Genomic DNA, 17,453 nt, shown 5'->3' on the forward strand with positions numbered 1-17,453 from the left:
TTTAGAACAGTGCCTGGAGCTATGTAGACCATCAATAAAAATCCATTGAGCAAATAAGTGAATAAACGAATGAATGAATGGAGTGTTCAAGATTCTTTTATTCTCAAAAATGCTTCCTTCAACTTTATATCCCCCTCTAGCTCTTTCCTGCCTTCAAACATTCACTCTTTACCCTTTCCCATCTCCCGTTTCTCAACCTGTAGAATCTGGCTTCCATCCCTACAATTCCTCCCAAACTGTTCTTACCAAGGCCACCAGGATATCCTTATTGATCATTCTCAGTCTTTTATCTTCCTTGACATCTCAGCAGCATTTGGCACTGTTGCTCTCTCCGTCTTCTCTGAAACACCGTTAACATGGCACTATCCTCATTTTCTTTCATTTTAGGAGAGACTCTTCATTCCCTTTGGTGATCTCCGTCTTGCTGCTCTATCATCTAGGTGTTGTTCTTGGGTGTTTGACCTTAGACCCTTTTCCATGTAACTCAACACATTTTCCTTGGGGGAATTAATTCCCTTCCCTGGTGCTGATTGCTCTCTGTGTGCTCATAATCCCCAAATATGTATTTCAGTTGCAAAGGTCTGTCTTGAAATGGAGACCCATATATTCAGCTACCAATGGTACATTGTCTCCCAAGTACTTAAAAATTTAATGTGTCCAAATGGAGTTTGTCATTTGGATGATTCCCCAAATTGTCTTCTGTCCTTGTCTTTTCCATCTCAGTGAAAGGTCCTCTAGTTATCCTGCTTGGCCTGAGCCAGGAACCTGGGCATTGCACTTGTCTTTCTCTCAATCTCTCACCTGTCTGCTTCCCCCCACCCCATATTTCCTGTCAGACGCTCTTCTTATGTCTACATGCTATGCAACTTGAGTATGCTTATATTTTTAAGTATATCTGGAATATGTTTACTTCTCTTTTTCTCTACTTCCACTCCCCTAGTTCAAGTTCTCATCAGTTCTTGCCTGAATTTACTGCAACATCTCAAATCCTCTCTGGCCTCACCATAATGTAACTGGAAGATGTGTTCTTAAATATAAACTCAGGGAAATCACTCCCTTATTTGAAACACCGGTGATTCCCCAGTACTCCTAGGATGGTATCTTTATATAGCTTAGTAGGACTTGCATGATCTGACTTGTTTACCCTATCAGTCTCACTTGGAAGATTTTTCTAAAGATTGACATGGTTGTAAGTCAACATATGGTATGTCATGGGTGCTAAATCAATGAAGACTCCTCCACCTCTTGATTGGCCCACACTTTTACAGATATGGAAAATGAGACTCACTGAAGCATAAGTGGCATGCCCTGATTCACATAGCTAGTTAATGACACAGCTGGAGTATTTGAAAACATCTAGTTCAGATCACAGGCAGTTAAAATTCAGGAAAACACTGGCTAAAATTTATCTTTTGTGGATTTCTCAGCCCTGAAGGAAGGAAGGGTGTACTTATAAATAGAGATTTTTTTTTCTTTCCCTAGCTGCATCCCGAAGCAGTAACTTGTTTACTTGTTCTGACTGAATATTTAATATCTGCTTTATTGGTTTATTATGGGATAATTTTTTCCCTTCTTCAAAATAACATAATGATAGCCAAACCACAGTGCGCAAACAAGATCATTAGTAGCTTTGCAAGCCTCTGGACTTTAAGCCCTTCCTGCTCCTCCCTGATAACCGCCCAGCACAGAGCAGGAATGAACTTACATACTAAAGAGCTGCCAGAAGTTTTCAAAAGGAACAGTGAAGTGCAACTGGTTTCCTTAAATAAATGGCTTCTGTTCAAATTTGTCTTTTTATCAGTCCTTTAAAAGCACGTCATGTAAAAGGGCATACATATATATGTCCTATCCCAGATAAGTTCCTCCCCTTGATTATAGTGGGACAGAGTGGGGGGGAGTTGTACTTGGATATGTTTTGTCTTTTTAATATAGGAGTTGGAAAAGACAATTTAAACCATTTTTAGGAATATGTTTGAATTTTTATAAGTATTCTGCTTGTAGAATACATGTTAGAAAGGAAATTGACATCATTCATATGGGTCTGGGTTCTATCTGGGATGCTGCCACATTTTTATATCTAGGCTTCAATCTGAACATACAGCAGGACCTATGAGGCCTGCAAAGCTTACTTAGGGCTTGCCTGGGGAAGAGGATACCCCTCTCCTTTGGCTGATGATGAATTTACCTTCTTTAATTCCAAAGCAATGGCCCCATTCCTTCAAGGTGATGTGCTTATCCTTGTTGGGGTCACACTCCTCAAAGAAGCGAGTTATGCAGTGTTCCATGGGTACAAGAGATGCTCGCAGAAGAGCAAGCTCAGAATGTGTCAAGACTCTGCAATGAAATAAATTAACCTATTAATCGAGTAGCTTGTGTATGAAGATTTAACTCAGAATCAGCAGGAGCATTTTTCTTCCATAAGGTTATTGTGTATGCCAAATAAATAGTATATTGATAAAAGCTGCAAAAGAAATAAACTCTTTGTGGGTCAGGTTGACACCTTTTGGGATGTTGATTCACAAGGTTTCTCTCTTCACTGAGAACTGTCTTCCCTTCACCCTAAATTTATAGGGGTACACCCAGCAATCATGTTTGTACAAACTGGTTCTTACACACTGGCCATACCTGGTTGTTCTGGATATTGGCACTTGACCCAAGTTGGGCCAGTTAGATTATTTTGGGAATTTAGGATCAAGAATGAAAAATGTTGAAGAGCTCTCTGTGGGAAGCTGGACCCTCACATGTAAACTTGGGAGCTGTGGCATAGTCATATTCTGTTTTTTTTCAAAGCAGTTTTGTGTTTAGACTTCATTATGGTGTTTGTTTGGCATTTCAGTGTTCAAAAGTGGAGCTGGAAAATTTCCTAAATCTGTTTAAATTTCTCTTTTGCATAGATATGTAGGCATTCTATCAGAGAGATGACGTAGTAATGGCAAAGTAAAAAGTTTTTACCTATCCATAGGATGTTGGTCAAGTTCACTAAACTGCCAGTGCACAGGATACACATACATGTGGTAGTTTTTCTTAAAGTCCCTTAAGAGAAGGTCAATGGGGTGGTCCCCAGCCAAGAGTCTCTTTTCATCCAGGTAAATTTTCTTGACCTGGGATTAGGAAGGGAGAAGATTATCAGACAATCAGACAAGCATCGTGGAATTGTCACTTGCTAAACTTTACTTGAAGAGTAGCGGTAACGTGATGGGGAAAACAAGCCCAGGACATCATGCACAACCAAATTAAATACCTTAGAATCAATACTATAGTCTTTCTTATGTGTACATAGAATAACAGCTGATATTAAAAAACTATGGTTTTCAGAGAAATTGTCTTTTTCTGATCTTTTCTTTTAAGCATGTAACATTCTCCACATTCCTTAAAACTCTGAGAAGGTTTTGATGAAAAGGGCTGAACGGACTTAGGCAAAATTTTTGATTAGTTAGAGAGAAGCCCTGCTCCTTCCCCCATTGGCGAACTCCATTCTTCATCCTCTATGTGCTCTATCCAGTGCCTGCTCAGTCTCGTTTTAGGCTAGTGTGTTAGCCACACCTGCTGAAATTTCCCTGTTTCATATCTAATGCTCTCAAGGCTCTCTGTGATGATGTATTAAAGAGGGAGGATAGAAGTTATTCTTGAGCAATGCATATGAAACTCTCAGCTTGTGATGTTACCTATTATTTCACTGGGTAATTAGAAGCAGTCAAACAGAGCTTCCACCTGCTGTCATGACCACATCTGCCAACTTCCTTCCCTGTTACCAGTGATGAGCTTGCTCTGTCAAAGCCCAGCTCTCATCTGGTTGGGACACCTACTCAAGAACATACTGGGAGTTATGCACATTCTCTGCTTCTTACTAATTTTTCCTTCTTTACTGGGTAATTTCCAGAAGCATACAAACCTCTTCTACCATCTCCCACTGGCAGGAGGACTCTTGAACTCACTTTCCTCTCCAGGTGCCACCCCATTTCTCTTTACAGCAAAACTTCTTGAAAATATTGTCTATACTTGCTACTTGCCGCTTCCACATTCTTCCTCCTATTCTTGCTTGAACCTAGTCAGCCTTCCCTCTCGCGGGACCCACCTTCTGAGACGCTCCTGTCAAGTCTAACTCTGACTGTCACATGCACAATCAGCAGCCAACTCTCAGTCCTCATCTTACAACCTACAAACAACATTTGACACTATTCATGCACACTTTCCTTGTTTTATTTTTCTTCATAGTTTTTCATCCCATCAAACATATCTTATACATGTATTTGCTGATTTGATTATATTTTTATAAATTGTTATTTGCATATATTTATATATTTGCTTGTTTATATATTTGCATGTGTGTGTACACATATGTACACATATATACACGTGCACACACACATTTGTTTAGAGTCTGTCTTTTCCCCTAGAATGTAAGCTTGTGAAGGCAGAGATTTTGTTTGGTTTATTGCTGTGTTTTCAGTACTTAGATAATTCCTGGTACCTAGGATACACTTGAAACTACCTGATGAATGAATTTTCTCTGGAGGCTTTTGGAATCAATATTCTGCACTTTTTAATCTTATCACTGACATTATGAGCAATGGATTTCCCTTATATCATACATATGTGTCTGGCCTATGAAGGCAAAAATGTTTAAATTTAAATAACATGTTTGGGCCTGACTATATAAATGCCGAATTTATGTTCACTTTGCTCAACCGAGCTTGCTCTAGGTATGAGTTAAAGAGCCCTTATTCAGGCCACTGCCCTTTGGGTAAGAATAGGGCAGTTTGGTAGTGTTCCAAACCTTGTGGCATGAATGGTGACCACTACTGTTCTGTTAATCCATGTGGGCTAACCAGACATGCGGTGGCAGAGTGGTCTTCTGCCACAGTGCAGACGTAGGCAGCCCCCACCACACCTTTCTTTCTCTGGCCCTGTAGACAGACACTTAGGTAGCTGACCCATGGATCACTCACTTTATTTCTCTGCTTCTCATTTAGGTATCCAGCATGTTCAGGGTTAGGTTCATAAAGCTGCACGAGGATATTCTTGAGCCAGTCTCTCATCCGTAGAGGAAACTGAGTCACTTCAAAGTCCGTACAAGCAGGAATAGCTGTTACAAGCAGAAAATATATTGTAATCTTTGGGCTTTATTCCTGTTCTATGGCAAGTCCTCATAACAGGAAGCTTAATAACTTCTGGTGACTGGCAGACCATCCTCACTGCTGCATTATTACAACAGTGGTCCTTAACCCTGGCAGCACAATTAAATTGCCTGGATTGTTTTAAAAACATACCAAATATTGTCTTCCATTCAAAGAAATTTTGATTTGATTGGTCTGGGGTGACGCCTGGGCATCAGGATGTTTTAAAAGCTCCAAAACTAATTTTGTTGTAGTTGGGGCTGAGAACCATTGCTGTAGAACCTGAGGGTTAGAATTTACAGATAGAGAGCACAAGAGCTATTTATCAGAGGAAAAGAGGACAAGGTAGAGGTTAGCTTATACTATGGTAATAAATAATGATAAATCTCAGTGGCTTAAAAAGCAAAAGTTTATTTCTCGATCTTGCTACAAGTCCAATACTGTATGAGTTGGCAGGAGGGCTCTGCTCATTGCCGGCTCCCTGGGGCTTGGGATGATGGAGACTCCACCATGTTTTGAGGCGCCATCTCCATACAAGGCTTCAGGGTTTGTGGTGGCAAGGGAAGAGAGCATGGAGAACCACAAACCAGCTCTAAAGGCTTCTGCCCAGAACTCACAGGGATGATTTTTGCTCACATTTCGTATGGCAAGTCATATGGCCACACCTAACATCAAGGGAGCTTACAAATTTAATCCTCTGTGTGCACAGAAGGAGAGAACTGGAAATATTAGTGAGCACTGCTATGTGTGGAGAATCACTTAGTGATAAGAGGAGCCAAATACAGTTGAGAGCATCCTGGGGAAGGAAGAAAATTTTTAAAAACTTCTGGAAGACTGTGTTGTCATAAAACTTCTTGGAAAAGGCTTAACTTAAATTGGGAAGAGGGCAGATAATTTAGCAAAATTTCAGTGATTCATCTCTTTTATTAAGTGGATAACATTATCATAGTAGTTCTGAGCCCTGGCCACACATTGGAATTGTCTAGGTTACTTTAAAAACAAGTGAAAAAACAATGACAGGGTTCCAGCCCACTCAAATTCAATCAGAATCTCCTATGGTTAAGGTCTGGGATTTATTCTTTATATTTTTTGTCTCTCCAGTTGATTTTAATGTGCAGCCTGAGTTCAGACTATGTTAGCTTTATCCTGTTTGTGTGTATATAATTAAAGCATGTACATATTCACCCAACAACTTCTCAGAAATGATGGTTCAGAGTAGTAATGGAATCTTACACTTGCAGGCTCCAAAATAATCCAGCTGCAGTTGGTGCCCCTTTTTGGTCCCCTCCAGTCTGCACTTAGTAGCAAACAGATGACAAGAGCTAGCATAGGTCTGGTTGTCAGTGCCACAAACCTAGGAAAAATAAGCAAGAGAAAAAGCTGATAGAGCCAAATGCTCCCTGGAAAACACTCTGCTCCTTAAAGCTCATAGGCTGTCTGATAAACTTTGCTGTGACAAAGGTGTGAGCAGGTATGTAAGACTATTAAAGTCATAATTCTTCCATATGGTACACACAAAAAATCAACTAAGCTATACCAATGGTGATGACAATTTAGCCTAGATAAGCTCAATAGAATGAAAACTGCAGATGTTCCAAGGATAGAATGAATTTTAAAATGAGTCTTAACAGCTCAAATGCCATCACTACCTTTTTATGGCACAGTTGAAATTCTTTTATTTTGCTGGCATTTGTTCCTGTTCAACATTACTTCAAATATTACTTCAAATATTGGAGGATAACCTGCACATCTACCTTTTTTTAACAAAAAATTTTAATGGCCAACTATTTTTATTCAAATCACTAAACCTTTGATGTCTCTTAAAGACTATTTTGTAGAATACTTACTTGATCAAGGAGTTTTGTTGGAGGACAAGTCACTGGATCTTGGCAAACACAGCGAGGTTTTCCCTGTAGGTCTACCTTACAGGTGAGCCCCTTTTTACACTGGAAGGTCATGCAAGAATCTAACAGAAAAGTTTGGACAGGAAACATGGACAAAGCTAAATTAAGTATGTAAATGCAGATTCATCCAAACAATTAGCTTCATCTTCTTTAGTAAGGGAGAAATTTTGAAACTCGTTAAATTTGAAAATTTGAAAGTGGGAAAACATTAGAAACTGCTTTAACTAATGTGTTAATTTCCGGATGAAACACCCTGACATCAGATTATTTTACAGCTATAAAACCATCAGCCCTTCTTGGCCTGCCTGAGATGGTTATAGTCTGAAGTTGGTCAGAAGTTAAATAAGCTGTGAGAATTTCATTGGAAATTCAAAATGTCTGTGACTGGGGTAGGAGTTAGGCCCTTAATTATGGGATCTAAATTCACAAGTAATGGGCCGGCCCGGTGGTGCACTGTGCTAGTGCGCCGCTTGGGAAGCGCGGTTGCGCTCCCGCCGAGGGTTCGGATCCCACATACAGACCGGTTCCCGCTCACTGGCTGAGCGAGGCGCGGGGGCAACGCCGAGGGTTGCGATCCCGTTGCCGGTCCCGGTCCGGTACGGGGGCGACACTGAGGGTTGCGATCTGTTGCCGGACACGGAAAAAAAAAAAGACAAAAAAAAAAAAATAAAATAAATAAACAAATAAATAAATAAATTCACAAGTAAATTGTGGATTTGAGAATAAAAAAAGTAGAACTAATTCTTTTCAGAGGCAAAAGGATTTAGGGAAAAAGAATTCTAGCTTTTACACTCATATCTCAATAGGACTTCCAATTTGTAAACACATTTACCCATAGTTGTATATCAAATATGCACAAGAAAATGTCAACAACTTATGGGAGCATTTCCTTGGGGAGGAATGGGGAGAGGAAAAATTCTGTGCAGCAGTCATAAAGGGAAGGTAGAGACAAGCCTGAAGTGGCAGATTCCATCTCTTCCTTGATACAGTCACAAACAGCTTGTTTAGCATATACTCGCCAATACCGTGCACTCTCATGTTGCCTTCACTTGAAGTTTCATGTTCATTGGATGAGCTCTCTGCTTTCTTGGCCTTTAAAATAACAAGAGCAAAGGTTTAAATTTAGTCATGGAAAGGCAGTTACTTAATTTTTATTCCCACTGTGCATACCTTCACAGCATTTTTCGTGCCCAAATCATTTCAGATCTCAAAAACAGAAACCAGGTGCAACTGCAAAGGTAGACTGGAATCCTTGGCAAACAGGACCCATTTCTACCTTCATCAACTGGATTCAGTCCTGTATCTCAGGTGATTACTCAATGAGAGTTGGAATCTCCCCTTTGGATTTGAGAAAACACTATAAATGTAATATTATCTTGTGATGCTGTAGTTAAGACAGAGTTACATGAGTAATCTCTACGAAGTTGTTGGTGAAGCTTTCTTAGCAGGTTTTTAAAGTGTAAGAAAACTCCTACCTGAACAGCAGCAGAGTTCTCAGTGATTGAGGTTAATATTAACCTTGCTCCCAAAAGCTGTGCCAAGTCCTCCTGATGGGTGGCTGCCAGGGTTTTGCACGAAAGCTCCAAATGATTAAACAACCAGATAGCAATATTCTTCCCCCTGCTCCCACCCCACTGCAGTTTCCAGATTATAATTTTGGCGTGTGTTTGCTTAATAAAGTAGTACATTAATCTTTGTAACTAATTTAGCAAACATTGCTGGATCTCTTACTATGTCAGAGGCATTTTGGTAGATACTGGTGGTTCAGCTTGAATATAGCATGGCACCTGGTTTCAAGGCATTAGAGCAGCAATGGTTAGTGTCTCCCATTCTTCAGATCTGTCAGAATTTATCATTCCAGCTAGCTCCAGGGACTTTCAACTGCCAGTATTTACATTTCTGTGCCTGGAAAACCATGAAAATCTGCCTGGCCTGATCAAAAGACAGACTGGAAGTGCTGGGAAATTAATATCTTCCTAGCAACCATCAGCCAAAATAAATGTCCTAGCTCCTTCACTCCCCAAATGGAATAATTCTGAAGAATACTATTTACATGACTTTAATGATGTTCCTTTTATTAGCTTTCTTTCCTTCTCTGTATCACTTCTCCACTCCTCTCTTTGTTCTCTGCACTTCTTAAACAGCACTCAAATCCAGGATCTACTTCTAGAGGAACCCAAATAAAACAGGCATTCCCAGCCTAATGATGGAGATGGAGAGAAAAATAAATAATTGTGATATATTTTAGTAATGTACTAATAGAGATACACAGAGGAGACTGTGAGAGCACAGAGAAAGGTCATGGCTGCTTATCGATAATGCTAACATTATTGGATAAGCATCATTGTAAATAATCTCACCCCTTGGGATTCTCCAGGTTCATTGGTATCAACGCTTTCATTTTCATGAGCTCTTTCTCTTTGCTCATCGTTTTTGATGTGGTAGTAATTCGATTGAGCTCTTTCACTTTCCACAAAGTCCTGGCTTGGCACGAAGTCGTCATCACTTGCACTGTGCCTGGGGCCATCATCACCCCCATCATCAGCACCTCCATGATTTCTGGGCATGATGTTACTGTCATTGGTAGGTTCCCTGAGCAAAGCCTTAGAAACAGTTTTTTTATCTATTTCCTCATGGTTGCTGATAACTTCAGGGCCAGTTTTTCCCTCTTGGCTCTGCCATTTGGTCTCTTGAATGTGCTTATTGATGCTTGATGCATTTTCCTCTTCCATTTTTGCATTGGAGTTATCCTCTTCTTGTTCTTGGTTACCCTGCTCAAAGTCATCCCGCATCTTGCTTACTTGAGTTGGTTGATTGAACTCTTCCAAAATACCAGATGGGGTAATGTCTTCCTCCTGCTGGCTGTTAGAATGCTCCTTGGGATATTCTCTCTCCTTTTCTTGGCTATCATTGTGGGTACCAACTTCACCTGGATCATCTTCTTCTTCTTTTTCTCTATTGAGAATATTTGGTTCCTGCTCTTGGTTTACTTGACCCCTTAGGTCTTGGCTATGTTTACTGCTCTTATTCAACTGATGATGTGAATCGTTTATAGGTTGTTCTTGGTTTTCCTCTCTCTTTGTGACACTTTCTTCTTGGTTAGAATCCACAAAGGAACTAACATCAGAAGCAAGGAGATCAATGTTCTCTGGGAGTTTTTTCTTTTGAGGCTCACTTATCTCTTCTTTTAGGTCCAATGTACCTTCAGTTGGTGTATTCTCCAAATTTACACTTAAGTCACCATCGCTGTCCTCCTGATCTTTCAATCCCACCTCTTGGCTGTAACTCTTGTCCTGTTCTGGTGACTGTTCATGGTTTTCCTCTTTTGACTTTAGTATTGAAGATTTTTCAGCCTTAAAAGAAAAAAAGTTTATTCTTTAAAAAAATGATAATGTAATCATATTTTATAATTCCTAAGCCAAACTTAAATATTCATTATTCTTTTTCTTCATACATATCATGTAAATGCCCCAGGTTTAGCCTGAACTTGAATTTTGTAAAGTGAAACAATGATATAGCCCTTCGCCCATGTTAATGAACAGTAAAATTCATTAACCATCACAGTTCTTCTAATGACTGTAGGCAGTTGATGTGATCATCATGTTTAGAGAAATTAAACTGAGACATGAATAGGGTAATCTCTTTGGCCATGCTTTGAAACTGAGAACTTTGGAGAATTAAAAAATTGTATTAATATAATGATGTTACTTTTACCTTATGGTTGGGATAATCTTCTATGGATGCTACAGTTTCCTTTTCATTTTCTGCATCTTCAGCTCTTAAAATGGGGATTGCAGTGTTGTCGGATGTTCCCAATGTTTCAGCAGTTGGTTTGGAATAATCAGATAAGAACCCTGCATTTGTCTGAAAAAATTAAAAACTGGTTTGTGTTATTTATGTCTAGATGCTAATTTTAAAAATTGCTAGCTACTCTTTTGTTGTCATCATTATTAGGAGCAATATACTTCACTCATAACATCAGTTAAAAGATATTCTCTAGAGTTTTTGAGGATACAAGCAAATGACCAGAATATAATGTACAGTGAAAGCAGAATCCCAATCATGTTTAATAAAAAGTTGTATATGCAGAGACTGGGGGAAAATACAGCAGGAAAGATTTCAAAAATGGTGATCTTTGAGTTTTAAAATTATTTTCTGTGTTTTTCAAATTTTGCAAAGCATTTGTACTTTAGAATTTTGTAGTATTGTTTAGCAGAAAGAAGGCTGAAGTCAAATAAAAATATTCTCAGAATATAGCATGTACATTTTTAAAATTTGACATTTAACTACTTGCTGATAATTAGCAGAAAACATTATAAAACTTTTATTCATTTGCTTTCTTAATAGTACTGGCCTTCACATTGACTAGACAATCTTTTAATAAAAAGCAATTTAATCTTTGAACTAATTCAAAGACTATTCAAAACAGGGCACCAAACACAGTAGGAAGGGTAGCTATGGAGTATTATTTCTATTAGAGGATGTCTCTATTTCTAGCAAGATTGGAGTCATAGATGAAGAGCTGGGCAGTAATACATGATGAGAAGCTGAACAACTGGATTCAGAGGTAAGAGGCCTTCCTTCAAGTCTTGACTCTGCTACTTACTTTCTATCAGTGGTTTGACAAGTTGTTAATTTCTACCCTTCCATCTCTCAAGGTGAAGTGAGCAGTAATATCAAGACAAAGTTATATATATACACTATTTCATAAATTTTAAGGAGTTACCCCAGTTAAAATTACTATTATGATAGTAATATCATATAGTGGAAATAAATGGACTGTCCAATATCTGAGGCAGGTATTCACCGTAGATCTTTATTATAGAGATGTGATGGACACGCAGATGGCAGACATATCCAGGCGTAAGTATACAACTCAGATTCTACTGGATTGATTCATTTTTACTCCATTAACAGATCCTGTAGTGCTGATTGTGCAATGTACAAAAAGCTATGGAGTACAGAATTTATTTTAGATTTGGTTTGCTCTCTTGCTTCCTATCTCCTTTTTAACTAACTTTGGTGAGTTGCTGACAGGGGCATCATGGGAGGCAATGGATGGGTGGATTTTAAGCTTATTAGAGGATAACTGCTCTTCCTCTCTGCTCTCCTCCTCCTCAACTCCTCCAACCCCACAAGCAGCAAGAAATACACAAAAAAACTGGCAGCTTATCTTCTTTCAGAAATATTCTGAACTTGAAATTCTGTTTTATGATTATGCCCGCATGTATATTTATTTAACATGCCTTCTGGAAATTCAATTGTAATCTCCCAACAACACAGAATCCACTTAACTTCTAGAGAATTCAGGCAGGTGAGGAAAGTGATACAGGATTTTAAACAGGTCAATTCTGTGAGAAGAAATTTAGTTTTTTAGCATGTGGCTGGGTTTGCATATAACAAATTGTCTTAGAGAGGAAATACCTGGAATGTGTGTCTGTATATAGGCACGTCATTCAAACATTTGGTTCAAAGACACTTTTGATGCCCATTTACGTAGCAGCAACCACTGCAAGGGCAAAACACATTTTCAGGAGAAAACAATGGTTCTGTGGGAGCTCCTTTCTGTGTTGAACTTTAATTTGTCCCACTTTTGTAATTTCAGAGTATGATGTATAATTTCAGTTGGAGTAGCTCCAGATTTAAGCAATTCCTAGTAGTAGTCATAAATTCTGTTTTCTAGGAGCTGCTTGGTTTGGGTGGTGTGGAGCTTGTTTTTGCTTTCTTAGCTGTCAAGCAGAAGCTAGCCACCAGTTATCAGAGAAGCAAGGACAGAATCTTAGACCTAGAAGGTAAGGGACGGAAGGGACAATAGAGAAATTGCTTTGCCTATTTAGAGAAGGCTGATTCCTCTATTTGGTGAAAGAGGAAAAAAAAAAAAAAGTCACAAGTCCTTTGGTTTAATTAAGGATGATACAGATCATTTATGGGATATCCAAAATGATCATACAAGCCATGGTTCCATTTTTTTTTTTTAAACTTTTAAGTTGCTTTGAGGCTGCTGACATGGTCTCAAATGATCTGATTTGTGTATGGCTGCTCTATTGCTGTGTGAATGGTGGGGTCAGTTTACCTGACCTTGAAGAAGAGAGTGTTCTAGTCCTGTCTACTTTCCACGTATTTGCTCGGACAACCCCCCAAGGATGAGTTAGGAGCCAAATTGTGATTACCATATCATTTCCTCCCCCTCACCCATTGGTTCCAGTGTTTTTTATAGACTCTGAATTTCTCAGCCAGTATCTGATCTTGAAGAAAATCCTGCTGGGGAGTGTGGATATGCACTCCAAGTTAAATTCTTAGATTTCTCATACTGATGTGATGAGCCTCTGAAGGATAATTTATTTCTTCCTGTCCATTTGGTATTTGGGTACATTCTGTGGCTAATAAACTGATAGCTGACACTTTCAGATGCATATTTATTGCAACTTGTGTAACCTGATAGTTCTGAAAAAAATACATTTACAAGAAGTAACTTATTCTGGTTTCTTCTACTCATCCATTCTCTGCTCGGGCAATAAAGAATGTAATTAAAATAAAAAAAGATCATTTCAATCGCTCTATAAGTGGTTAAAATATATAAGAACATTTTCTTTTAAATAGAGGATTTCCAAACTAAATGTCAGGAAGGACAGATGGAACATCAGAAGAAAGGAAATTTACCGGGATTGCAGCTGCAGTTCCCAAAAAGAATAGGAAAAGCAGCACAGTCTTCATACTTTTTAGACCTGTGAACCAAAGAGATAATTATCAGTGGTGGGTAAAAGTTTCCTTGTAAAAGATTAAAAGATAATTTTAGCAAATACTGAGCTTGATATTGTTTTCTATATTTAAAGGTGATTGTTTTTGTTGACTACCATATCTGAAAAGACAGATTAATGACAGTTCTTACCCAAATGTGTCCCTGTGAAAATTGATTTTTTTTTTTTTGGCCCCGCTGTGTTTGGCAGAACCTATCTCCCTTTCATGACCGCGCTGCTTTGAGTAAAGGCTCTACACAGATCTTGGGTCTTAAGATTTGTGAATATTCATAGTGAAGATAAAAGTCACAAAATGAAGTAATATGGTATGTCAGGTTTGGTAGGCTCTGTGCATTTTAAACCAGCATTTTAAAACCCAGATTTCCTGTTTCTCTTGAACCATCTGTGCCTCTTAGCAACAATGGGCCTTTGTGACAACAGTCGGCTAGATCTGAGTGAAGGCTTATCCTCTGTAAGGGATGCTGGCATTTATACTTGGTCCATCTCACTTTGTTATTCACTTTTCATTTGAATTTAGTTAGTTCCAAACAAATTTTTTAAGTTCAGAAATGAGACAAGTGAGGTTCAAACAGGCTAAGTAAGTTGCCCTTTGGGAGAACTCTGGGTCCAAGACATTTCCTTCCACACCAATTATATAATTATGGTTTCTAAAAGTAGTCAGGTGCTTGTATTTTTTTGCAGGGTATCACTGGAAGTCTGAACTCTGGGATTAGGGATACAGTTTTTAGTCTTTAATAGAGTTTTTATGACTCTCTCAGAAATAGTGGATGACTTCTTTAAGTTATTTTTTTGTAATCAAAATTTTATTCTTAAGAGGGTACTTCAAAAGGTTCATGGAAAGATTTATATTGGCCCTCCACAAACTTTTTGAAGTACCCTTTTATATGTATCTACCAAACTTTACATAAGACTCTGAGGCTTATAAAGAAAGTGAGCAGTTTCCTTTGCTACTTACCTCAATATTTCTAGATAACATGCTCAAACAGGTGTGTTTTTTTTGTTTTTGTTTTTGTCTTTTTCGTGACCGGTAAGGGGATCACAACCCTTGGTGTGGTGTCACCCACACTGCGCCAGTGAGTGCACTGGCCATTCCTATATAGGATCGGAACTCGCGGCGGGAGCGTCGCTGCGCTCCCGGCGCTACACTCTCCCCAGTGTGCCACGGGGCCGGCCCTCAAACAGATATTTTAAAATATATGAATATTTTAAGAGTATTATTATTATCGATTATTAATAGGGTATGTTAAAGATTGCTCTATTGGTTTAATACTGCAACAGCCACCACTTCACACACACACACACACACACACACACACACACACACACACACACGACACACACACACAACACACACATACACTTCTCCTCTTTCCCTTCCTCTTTTCCTAAAATAATTTTATCACAATTCTTGTTTAAATTCTTATTTAACATTCATGACAATGTAAATATTCTTTATAACTGAGCCAAGTAGTAATTTCCTATGTTGAATCATAATTAAATTTCTTTTCTTGAGCAATATTTTTTGGGGGGGCCTAGACCTAGAAATTACCTCCTTTTCTAAGTTTTTTATATACTTTTCCTTGTACCCATCACTTACTCTTCCTAAATTCTCCAATGAAATTTTAAAATTCCTCTTAATATGTTAACAATGACAACAACAAAACAACATCAGCTATAATACTGCAACAGCCACCACTTCACACACACACACACACACACACACACACACACACACACACACACGACACACACACACAACACACACATACACTTCTCCTCTTTCCCTTCCTCTTTTCCTAAAATAATTTTATCACAATTCTTGTTTAAATTCTTATTTAACATTCATGACAATGTAAATATTCTTTATAACTGAGCCAAGTAGTAATTTCCTATGTTGAATCATAATTAAATTTCTTTTCTTGAGCAATATTTTTTGGGGGGGCCTAGACCTAGAAATTACCTCCTTTTCTAAGTTTTTTATATACTTTTCCTTGTACCCATCACTTACTCTTCCTAAATTCTCCAATGAAATTTTAAAATTCCTCTTAATATGTTAACAATGACAACAACAAAACAAGATCAGCTACCCCTTTTTGTCTTTTTTCGTGTCTGGCAACGGATCGCAACCCTCAGTGTCGCGCCTGCACCGGACCGGGACCGGCAATGGGATCGCAACCCTCGGTGCCGCGCCTGCACCTCGCTCAGCCAGTGAGTGGGAACCGGTCTGTGTGTGGGATCCGAACCCTCGGCGGGAGCACCGCCGTGCTCCCAAGCGGCGCACTGTAGCAGTGCGCCACCGGGCCGGCCCCTCAGCTACCCCTTAAGGAAACCCCTTGGTTCCATTTTTCCTTTCGGGGATGTCACTTTTAGAGCCTCGGTTTTCTTGCTCCCTTTGGACTGGTGGACCCCAGGCTGCTGTACTCTTTTCTCCTGGGATCTTTATTCACCACTTCCTTGGCCTTTGCATTTTTCTTGTGCTTGATTTCTTGCTTTTTGGGCCCCCTATTTTTCTCTCCTGGTTTTCTCCCTCATTTTGATGGAGCACATTCTCTGGAAGCTTCCTGAGAAATGGTGTACAGGAAACAAAATGATGAAAGGCCATGTGGAGAGGACCCTGGAGGATGAGATCATCTTTGATGTGCTCACAGCTCACTGAAGCCACATGGGTGACTCCAGACAAAATCAGCAGAAGAACCACACAGTTGAGCCCAATAATTGTAGAATCATGAAGAAATAAAGGGATATGCTTTTGAGCCATGTAATTTTGGGGTGAATTGTTATACAGCAATAGGTAACTGAAATACGAGAAACTAGACAAGGTCCTTGAGCCATTGGCAAGACAGTATTGATCTAATTTTAAAATGTAAGGTGAAGGTTTAACTTTGAAGAGAAGGAGGGATTCCTTAGACAAGAAGGAAGAAAGATTAATTGTAAGGATGTGTTGAGGCAGGGCACAGGAATATCAATTCATTAAGATGGACTTAGTTATGCCTTTCTTATATTTATATAGCATTTCACAATTTATAAAGTGTTTTCCTGTATAATGTCTCATTTGATTCAATGAGGAAAGGAGGGTAGATAATAACTGAATATAAAGAAAAAGAAGATCAAAGAATCTATTATTTGGCCAAATGTGCAAGGCTTAGGAAAAATTAAGCTCGAATTAGAGAGCTGAGCTTTCAACTCAGTGTCCTGTGTTCTCACAACACAGCCTGTTGGAACAAGCTACATACTAGAAGCCAGAAGCTCTGGCTTCAGGCCCTTTATCTGCCAAGTACTAAATGCTACCTGAGCAAATTACTTAATCTCTCCAAACTTCATCTACTGAATGGGAATAACAATTTCTATGAATGTCAAAGGGAGCCACTGGGAAACTCTTTGCAAACTCTGAAGTGCCATACACATGTAAGTGATTATTATTTCCATGCTCTGCCTGCTGCCTCTCACCAATATTATCACTATAGCCATTTATGGCTTGTATTAAGTTTTAAATAAGGGAAATAAAAATTGTCTTGTATTAAATATGGTGTAAGAAAAAAGAACCTTATTTTTTTGCCCCCCTCCTTCCACACCTTCTTCCCCTAGGTGATTTCAAGCTGCCCAGAGTCCTAGTTCCAAAACATATTTACATTTAGTTCACTCATGAGAAACAAATTCATCTGTCCTATATTCAA

The 17,453-nt window shown here is 38.9% G+C and overlaps 1 protein-coding gene across 5 annotated transcripts in view; it reads right to left on the reverse strand.

The window, feature by feature from the left end:
* Positions 1 to 17,453, reverse strand: part of SPARCL1 (SPARC-like 1 (hevin)) — a 37,058-nt gene that overhangs the window by 4,126 nt on the left and 15,479 nt on the right. For 4 of the 5 annotated variants that reach the window (XM_008582972.1, XM_008582976.1, XM_008582975.1 and 1 more), the window contains 9 exons: positions 13,682 to 13,746; positions 10,736 to 10,885; positions 9,382 to 10,374; positions 8,041 to 8,113; positions 6,965 to 7,083; positions 6,351 to 6,471; positions 4,950 to 5,086; positions 2,953 to 3,101; positions 2,186 to 2,334 (listed from right to left, as the gene is read on the reverse strand). In XM_008582972.1, coding sequence (XP_008581194.1) covers positions 2,186 to 2,334; positions 2,953 to 3,101; positions 4,950 to 5,086; positions 6,351 to 6,471; positions 6,965 to 7,083; positions 8,041 to 8,113; positions 9,382 to 10,374; positions 10,736 to 10,885; positions 13,682 to 13,735 — 1,945 coding nt within the window. In that variant the 5' untranslated portion in view covers positions 13,736 to 13,746. The remainder of the gene's footprint in view (positions 1 to 2,185; positions 2,335 to 2,952; positions 3,102 to 4,949; positions 5,087 to 6,350; positions 6,472 to 6,964; positions 7,084 to 8,040; positions 8,114 to 9,381; positions 10,375 to 10,735; positions 10,886 to 13,681; positions 13,747 to 17,453) is intronic. The other variant, XM_008582977.1, reaches the window with a different exon arrangement.

The sequence above is a fragment of the Galeopterus variegatus genome, unplaced genomic scaffold (assembly GCF_000696425.1).
Source record: "Galeopterus variegatus unplaced genomic scaffold, G_variegatus-3.0.2 Scaffold2781, whole genome shotgun sequence".
Taxonomy (NCBI): domain Eukaryota; kingdom Metazoa; phylum Chordata; class Mammalia; order Dermoptera; family Cynocephalidae; genus Galeopterus; species Galeopterus variegatus.